General features: G+C 36.3%; 1 protein-coding gene across 1 annotated transcript in view; it reads right to left on the bottom strand.

Annotated features, from left to right (window-relative positions):
* Nucleotides 1–849: 849 nt before the first annotated feature.
* The window catches only part of adamts9 (ADAM metallopeptidase with thrombospondin type 1 motif, 9), a 32,819-nt gene continuing 23,994 nt past the window's right edge, over nt 850–9,674 (bottom strand). The window contains exons 23-27 of the mRNA XM_016497312.1: nt 7,711–7,818; nt 7,432–7,599; nt 6,608–6,883; nt 2,485–2,646; nt 850–1,629 (exon numbers count right to left, since the gene is read on the bottom strand). Coding sequence (XP_016352798.1) covers nt 1,441–1,629; nt 2,485–2,646; nt 6,608–6,883; nt 7,432–7,599; nt 7,711–7,818 — 903 coding nt within the window. The 3' untranslated portion in view covers nt 850–1,440. The remainder of the gene's footprint in view (nt 1,630–2,484; nt 2,647–6,607; nt 6,884–7,431; nt 7,600–7,710; nt 7,819–9,674) is intronic.

Below are 9,674 nucleotides of genomic sequence, written 5' to 3'. Positions count from 1 at the left end.
TTAACTTGTGCAGTGAGTACTATTGTGTTATTTTACACTTAATTATTACATTTCTGCACCTGAATGCTACTGTTACTGACTTTATTTGTAACTGTGTTTTATTGTATTCATCTATGCTTGTAATTTGTGCAATTGTTCTTGTTTTATTACTAACTTTATTAGTTAAGCTAGTAGTTTTTGCTGTGGTATAGAAATACTTAAAGTAAGCTTTCACTAATTTGTTTTTTGCTGATCCAAAAAATGATCCGATCCGTGACTCAAAATCCGTAATATGATCCGAACCGTGAGTTTTGTGATCCGTTGCACCACTAGTATGTGGGGCTCTTCATTGAGAATGAGGTAGACACAAGTAGCTGGCCAACAAGCAAAACAAAAAAAACTGGCCTTCCCTGGGTCTGAGGGAAATACAATGAGAAATGTTACACACTAGACTAGAACATGGTTTTTGTTGCTTTATACACAAAATTGAAATAATACTGATCTTGTAAATAACCTAGAAAAATATTACAATTGCAGAACAAATCAACAGACATAAAATGACACAAAAGTACATTTGATTTCAGTTTACGTCACAACTTTTTGTATTTACTTAAAAATGTACTGTACTTCTGTAAGTTACCTTAAATATACAAAAATATAGCAACTATACACAGATTTTCACATAAAGTCTCCCTTGTACTGAAAAAGCACCATCATAAATTTGAAAAAGTTCAATGGCTAGCTGAGTTCATGTGAGGTATATTTGAAAAAAAAAAATCATGAGAAACGAATTATGAAGAGCGATAGAAAAACACAGCAACTATACACAGATTTTCACATAAAGTCTCCCTTGTACTGAAAAAGCACCATCATAAATTTGAAAAAGTTCAATGGCTAGCTGAGTTCATGTGAGGTATAGTTGAAAAAAAAAATCATGAGAAACGAATTATGAAGAGCTATAGAAAAACACAGGGAGATAGTTTCAATATAATAAAGTAAACTGCCTGTGGCCAGATGTTTCAGCTCTAAAGTGGAGCAAGTATTGCTGCCCATGTATTCGAAATACTATATACTATATTATATATAAGCCACAACAAAGGGCGTCACAATGATTTGTATTTATCCAAAGTACAGCTGCGTTGGGCAAAAGAAACCTAACATAGAAAATTAAATAGGGAAAAAAAATCAAACAAAACAGCATTCAAACAAACACATCGCCCAAAGAGAAGCTCACTTTTTCAGTCAGGAAATAACACTCTAAAACAATATTTGACTGCATGTTTGGTGGATCTTTAAGTGCAACCGAAACTCGCTGATAAGCAGCAAACGTTAAACCCAGCTATTTGCTTACTCAAAGATCAAACCATCTGAGTTTCAGTTTGTTTTCTTCATGTCTTGAGTGTAAAGAAACATTGGCGTGTTGTGAGAATGAGAACTTATGAAGGGAGAAAGTTAAAATAGTTACGAGCGTACCGAGCTCCGTTGGTCTGTGCTCCAGTCAGGGTTAATAGAGCAGGACTGAGTATTGCACCGTTCTCGGTCGGGTGGTTTGTCAAGAATTTCACAGCTCAGATCGTTAAAGTGCTCCCCGTTGGGCCGCTGACAAGCGACCAACCGGGTCTTTATCCCTCCTCCGCAGGATTTTGAACACTAGGGAGGCAGAAGCAGAGTATGGGTGAAAGAAAAGAAAGAGTGAAAGTCTTGTTTCATTAACAGATATAATTTTGGACAGTTTGGACCACATATATAATGTCAAAATGTCATAATGTCACAGTATTGTCCTGAGTAAGGACACTTCTAAAGCTTCGTTCAAATAGACAAAATAAGATATTTTGGTCTATCCTACTCAAATCCTTTGAAACAAATTTTATATTGACCCTAATGCAAGAAATGTACAAATCAGATACAAAACACATTTGAATGAGGTTGTAAATGTGATTAAAAATGTAAAAGTGTGATTAAAATGGAAATTGTGTAATGTGACCAAAACCTTAATCTTACTTAGTTAATGGATAGCATCTACATACGTACACCAATTCAAACTTTGGGGTCGATATATTTTCTATATTCTATATATATATATACATTTTAAAATGTAATTTATGGCATTGCTAAATTATCCCAGTCTTCAATATCACACGATCCTTTATAATCATTATAATATGCTGATTTGGTGCTCAAGAGACATTTCTTAATATTATCAATGTTAAAAGCAGTTGTGCTGTTTAATATTTTTGTGGAATTTATTTTCAGGAATTTTTAATGAATAGAAAGTTCAAAAGAACATATTTGAAATAGAAATCTTTTGTAACATTATGAATGTCTTTTCTGTCACTTCTAAACATTTTAATGTGTCCTTTCTAAATAAAATATAAAAATATTAATTTCTATTAATTTCCTGAAACAAATCTTACCGACCCCAAACTTTTCAACAGTAGTATATATATATATATATATTTGATTAAATACAATAAAATAATTTCAATTCAATTCAGAGCATCTTACCTCACCCCAGCTGCCATAGAACCACTGAGGGCAGGGGCCGGACTCACAGGAGCGCTGCTCTATGGGTTGAGTGCTTTCATCACAGCTGTTGGCAGGGAAGCCGTTCTCATCCTGACACACCACCACACGCCTCTGGAATCCTCCAGCACAGGTACTTGAACACTGAGAGATGTGAAAGAGAAACAGAAGCTACATAATGAGAGAAGGGTCACACACACACAATCACAAACACTAGCAAGCACATTCTCAATGGACCAATTTCACATCCCATTAGTCTTGACAGAAAATATTCGTCAATACATAAACACTGACCAACACTGACAACTTTGATGGGAAAGATTATGACTGGGAATCAAGCAGCAGGTTTTTCAATTTTTGCTGAAACCGAATGATATTTTGTTTTATGCACTCATGGCTAAAATACTCTTGTCTCTTGATGGTATGGCAAAAGAAATAATGTTTTAGATAAGTTCTGAACAGTCTGAATTAAATGTGATGAGAGAAACACAGAACGGCAAAAACAATACATAAACAATAATTAAAAGTGTCTTTATGTTGTTTTGAATTCACTACCATATAAACTACCGTTCAAAATTTGTGGTTGGTAAGATTTATTAAATGTTTTTTAAATAAGTCTCTTATGCTCACTAAGGCTGCATTCATTTGATCCAAAAAATAGGAAAAACTGTATTATTGTAAAATATTATTAAAATTTAAAATATAATTTGAATATATTTAAAAATGTAATTTATTCCTGTGATGTAAAGCTGAATTTTCAGCAGCCATTACAGCAGTCTTCAGTGCAGTGTTAATTTCGGTGACAGATCTAATTTGAATATATTTAAAAATGTAATTTATTCCTGTGATGTAAACCTGAATTTTCAGCAGCCATTACAGCAGTCTTCAGTGCAGTGTTAATTTCGGTGACAGATAATTTTCATCATAATGTTCGTCAACAACATTTTTTCACCAACGAAAATTAGACGATAACGAAATAAAATGACTGCACTGGACGCAACAGTTGACGCGTCGCTTCGCACCGCAACAGCTTGAGACTGGACGCGACAAAGCGACCATTGCAAATCATTTGTGTCAGTACGTCATAAATAGAACGAGGCATCAGTTTACTGTAAGGGATTTGTCGTGTCGCACCGCGCTGCATCCAGTGCAGACAGCATCGCACCAAACCACGGATATATTATGAGTTTGAAAATTTTTGAGAAATGCTTAATAAATGCATTACTCTGTAATTAAACCTATTAGATTTTAGTCGACTAAAATCTTATGATATTTAGTTGACTAAAACTAGACTAAAACTAAAACCATTCAGATGACTATAATGTGACTAAAACTAAATGGCATATTAGTCAAAAGACTATGACTGAAACTAAATCAAAATTTGCCGTCATAATTAACACTGCTTCATTGTCACGATTCTTCAGAAATTATTCTAATATGCCCCAAACTTTTGAACGAGATTAGATGATAGATAGATATGATAGATAGATAGATAGACAGATAGACAGATAGATAGATAGATAGATAGATAGATAGATAGATAGATGGTGTGATGCTTACTATTGGTAAAATGTTACGTATCATGAATGAAATCCTTAATAAGTAGAATCGGAATCATTAAATTCCTCATGACTACCATCATTTGGAAGGATGCAAGTTATATATAGCTATAAAGGAAGCACTTTTCAAAAGGTCTACAAATACCTACTTTAAGACAAAAAGGAAGAGCTTCCCAAATGCTGCACAACATTTAGCTGTTCTTTGAATTCTAGAGACTATTTAAACCACTGATATCATGAAGGAAACAGCAGCATTTATCAGAAAGAGGAAACGTTGATGCTTGGTTAACTTAAAGAGTTCATGCACTGGTGAGATCAACACCTTAGATGCCATTCTGCAGAGATGTTCACAAGTCTTTAACAGATAGATAGATAGATAGATAGATAGATAGATAGATGGTGTGATGCTTACTATTGGTAAAATTTTACGTATCATGAATGAAATCCTTAATAAGTGGAATCGGAATCATTAAATTCCTCATGACTACCATCATTTGGAAGGATGCAAGTTATATATAGCTATAAAGGAAGCACTTTTCAAAAGGTCTACAAATACCTACTTTAAGACAAAAAGGAAGAGCTTCCCAAATGCTGCACAACATTTAGCTGTTCTTTGAATTCTAGAGACTATTTAAACCACTGATATCATGAAGGAAACAGCAGCATTTATCAGAAAGAGGAAACGTTGATGCTTGGATAACTTAAAGAGTTCATGCACTGGTGAGATCAACACCTTAGATGCCATTCTGCAGAGATGTTCAAAAGTCTTTAACTTGGAGTCCGAGTCAAGTCTGAAGTCTTTAACCTGGAGTCCGAGTCAAGTCTCGAGTCTTTGGTCACGAGTCCGAGTCGAGTCTCAAGTCATTTAATGGCTCGCTAAAAAAATCCCATTAGAATCCTCATGTATTGAAACCTTCCTATTTATGAAGCTATTTTATAGGCTATAGACAAAATATATGATCTGCCTTTTTTTTTTTTTTAAAAAGAGGTGTTAAGATGTAAGGTTAATGTACATCCAGCCTGTTACTTATATGTTTTAATCCATTACCATGTTCAAAACTGTTAACAGTTTTTCTGTGATCAAATTCTATAATAAGAGTCCTATCTACCATGACACGTATGGAAATATGTGACACAGATATTACAAAACCATACAAATAAATTATTTATTTTTGATATAAGTCAGGGGTATTCAGTTAAAGTTCCAAGAGGCGTGGTATCTATATTTTCTTCCAAGCAGAGGTCCGGACAAAAAAAAATAAATTACACGCATTGTATTTTTACAGGCCATGTGACAAAAAAAAAATACTGTTTCTGTTCAGGCTTTTCCTCCTGAAATCTATACTATTTTAATATTTTACTTAAAAGCATTATCTACTAAAAATATCTACAATAATGAAAACGTTCTCATCTTGAGCAGAAAAGAAAGATAACCAGCAGTTTCAAAGTTTAAGTTCTATCCTAGCCATCTAATAACAATTTCCCAATTGTAATTACATGATTCTTTTTAAATGTTCTTAGCCTACAGATTAATCATGCTAAATGTAGATCAGAAACGTCTTGCCACATCTGGCTTGAACAGGTTATGGATAGATAGTAAGAAAAAGAACTATATTTGCAGCATTGTTTTTTTTCTGCTGTGTTTTAGTGAAAGTAATCTATAATTTTGCTGCTCTCCGTGTTTCTGTTGTTGTTAAAATAACCGCATCATCCGCGCTGGCGCGCGTCTGGAATAATCAAAACGTTCTCATCTTGAGCAGAAAAGAAAGATAACCAGCAGTTTCAAAGTTTAAGTTCTATCCTAGCCATCTAATAACAATTTCCCAATTGTAATTACATGATTCTTTTTAAATGTTCTTAGCCTACATTTTAATAATGCTAAATGTAGATCAGAAACGTCTTGCCACATCTGGCTTGAACAGGTTATGGATAGATAGTAAGAAAAATAACTATATTTGCAGCATTGTTTTTTTTCTGCTGTGTTTTAGTGAAAGTAATCTATAATTTTGCTGCTCTCCGTGTTTCTGTTGTTGTTAAAATAACCGCATCATCCGCGCTGGCGCGCGTCTGGAGAGAGAGAAAGCGCATGGAGCTGAAAGGGCTTGAATAAAGTACGTTTGGCTTTAGATAAAAATACTAGAGTAGCCTATAGCGCTGAAAGATATCTACCATAAACGACCCTGAGCGCTTGTTATGTGATCCACTCCGCTGTTTTGAATGGTCACTTAAAATAGTGCTGCTGTTACGGCTCACAGTCCAGATGGATGCCGGGGTGAGGATGCGGTCCGCCTTTTGAATATCAGTTATATATAAAATATTCACAAGTCCTTTTCCTCGAGTCGAGTCATGTCTGGAGTCATTTCAGGTCGAGTCTGAGTCAAGTCTGAAGTCTATAAAAATGCGACTCGAGTCCGAGTCACTAACTCGAGTGCCCATCTCTGCCATTCTGTTCCTGTGTTTGCAAAAGGTCTCTAACAGGACTAGTTTTTGAAGTAAATCAAACATCATTGACATGCAGAGATATAATCATTTTTAGAGGTACTTACCGCCCCCCATGGTCCAGTCCTCCATTGATGAGACTGAAGTCTGCCAGCTCTGTTACGGTCAGCTTGTCCGGCGGGAACCGATTTTTTTCGAGAATCAGGGTTAGGTAAAAAGCCCCCGTGGTCGCTGGAGCGAGACGGACACTGGGACATGGCACACTCCTGCTCTGTTGCTGGTTGATCATCTGGGTCACACTCACTCATATCCACAACTTGATCGCTGATGTTCATGCACACTACTTGCCGTGTAGTTGTACCCTGACCACAGGATACGGAGCACTGTAAATACAGACAGATACACACACCAAACACATAATTATACAGAAAACACACTGAACAATAACACCATATATTAAGATGATAACCTACCACACTTAATTTGAACTTTAAAATGACTGCCAAGCTATGTATTGGCAGGATTTGTATTTTGATATGAACTATTACTTAAATTGAAAAAGAAAGAAAAATAGTCCCTAGTTTAGCTTGCTTGACTTTTTCAGATATTTCTATAACTCTCATCAGTTTCCAATTACAACTGAGCTCTAAACACCAGAATGAGAGCAGAATGATCAAGGTCAATGGTCTATGATGTTAGACTGTAGAACAGCTGTGAATGAAAATACAAATACTTTCAGTGTTGAAAGAATGTTGGCTAACACAGTGGAATGTTAATATTGCACATACCTGTATATACTGAATAAATACAGTGGGGTCCAAAAAAAAAAGTAATCTAAACTTGAAAATAATCAAATATTTTAGCATTTTGAAATATGCATGCAAATAATCAGGACATTACATTAAAATAAAAAAAGGTGTATTTTATTTACCGCAGTCCATTCCAGAACCTTCCACTGTCCGCACGCCACTATGGAGCAAACCTCACTAGCAGGAGGTTTTGGAAGATCGGAGCAGGCTGATTCCTCTGCTACTCCACCCTGCTGGTCACGGCAACTTACGTAGCGCATCCGGGTGCCCTTCCCACAGGTGGCACTGCACTATTGTAAAGAACAACTATTACTAACTAGGATATCTACAGAACCTACTACAGCGTCTAGCATAATAACTACTAATAATAATTAATATACATCACATTATCAAGAATGTACCTGTGTCCAAGATCCAAAGCGCCACTGTGTTTTATGACTAGGATATGATATCACTTTGGTCTCTGGGGCAACAGGATGAGTGACAGGGCACTGCGAGAGTTCACAGTCCTATGGAAGGGAGGAAGTGGGGAAGGACAATCAATTTTCAGTAATGAAGATCCCTGACTCTAGGGGTGAAGCTGGTAGGGCCAGTGTGCTTGATTTATGCTTGACTGGCTGGAATCACTTGTTTTGGGTCATTGCTCCTTACGGCAAATAGAGGATTTAAAACCAGGGGGCCTCCTGCTTTCTCGTTCTGTCTGCCATATCCCTCCTTTCGGTTCCTGACTCTCTCACACTACCTCTACTTATCCCCGCTCGGTTTCTGCCTTCACCAATCATTTTACATGTCTCTCTGAAATACCTGACTCTGACTGGCCAATCACAGCATTCTGTGGTCAAATAGTTTTGTATAAAGACTGTATAGTATAATTAACCATTTTCCTACATAACAACGATTTACTCATAGGCGTAATTTGTGGGTGGGATGGGTGGGACATGTCCCCACCACTTTTTGCCAAAGTCGATTCTGTTCCCACCACTTGAAAACCGTTGAAAAAATATAACATGTAGAAGGCTTATAATGCAAAGTAAATGCATCTCCAGTCTGCATCCATCTCCAGTCCTTCTTCATAATTTAATTCATTCATGTATCACAAAATATATTTGCTTCAGTCAGCTTGTCACGCACATATCAGCATGTATAAACAGTAAATGGCGTAATTATGTGCGCATATCTGAACACACTCTTTTACTGTGTGATAGCAATGAAGTAAACCTATATTTGCACATTTAGATTAAATATACCATTAAGTTAAGCACACAAATTACATGATATAATTATCGAGAAGTTAAATTAGATGTTAAAAATCGCCCGTTTAGAACAGACATAGTACTGTATTAATGATAGTGGGGCAGGTCCGGTTCCAGAATCAAATCACTGAGGGTGCTTCTGAAAATAGCGAGGGTGCTCTAACCTTAATGCATATCTATTTGGAAATATATTGTCCCGTCCATTGCTATGGCGCAAAGAGCACTCCCTTTACAATTACTAACAAGCTGTCACTAATCTTATCGTGATCTTACGAAGTTCCCCTGAAATCAATTAATCTCTCTACACTACGAAATTAATCTGTTATTTACATCATGTGTACACTTTGTTTGTTATAATGAGATGATTCGTGAGTGCACAACACTCAGCACTGGACAAAATCAACGGCATTTTGAGCAGTGAGTGGACTCTAACTTTAATGCCTCTGATTGGCCATTGCATTCATGAAATTAAACAGATATGTCTGTGATTGGTTACATTACTCAGGGCAAAACACATGTTGGAAATAGAAACCTTTGACACTCTCCAGAGTGCAAACACAAATGCACACTGTTTTGCCAATATGTTATTATTACAGCTTCAACTGAGGATGCTTCACACCCTCTAGCACCTCCGTAAATCCAGGCCTGCGGAGAGGATTGCTTGGCTGTGAAAACTCTTAAATTGTGCTATACTGCAGAAATCAGAGTCTGAGCGCAAAGAAAATATTTTTATCTTAATAATGATCAAGTGATACGCACTTGATTCAGAAGATGGCTTAGAAACATACATACACTGCCGGACCCGTTCCATATCTACTGCTGCTACACATGCACTGCTGGTGATGTGCGGCTATTGTACTGTACATTACGCATCCAGTCTCCAATGCAATGACTGTAAAATATGCACAAATGAGTGAGAACTGACACTGAAGTCTGATGATGTTCCATACAAGCAAACTTAAACATGCATATTTCCTGCTTCTAGCTGCCTATTCAGCGTATCCCGTAAAGGGAATCAGCGCACAATGTATATGGTTGCCATGACTAAAGCGCTTGAATATTACATTTATTTTTGCAATAATTTTAATAATTTGTAGATAATATTTTTAATT

Source organism: Sinocyclocheilus anshuiensis, unplaced genomic scaffold (assembly GCF_001515605.1).
Source record: "Sinocyclocheilus anshuiensis isolate Anshui unplaced genomic scaffold, SAMN03320099.WGS_v1.1 scaffold710, whole genome shotgun sequence".
Classification (NCBI taxonomy): Eukaryota; Metazoa; Chordata; class Actinopteri; order Cypriniformes; family Cyprinidae; genus Sinocyclocheilus; species Sinocyclocheilus anshuiensis.
Note: the sequence above shows the minus strand (reverse complement) of the source record. Positions and strands in the feature narration are given on the sequence as shown.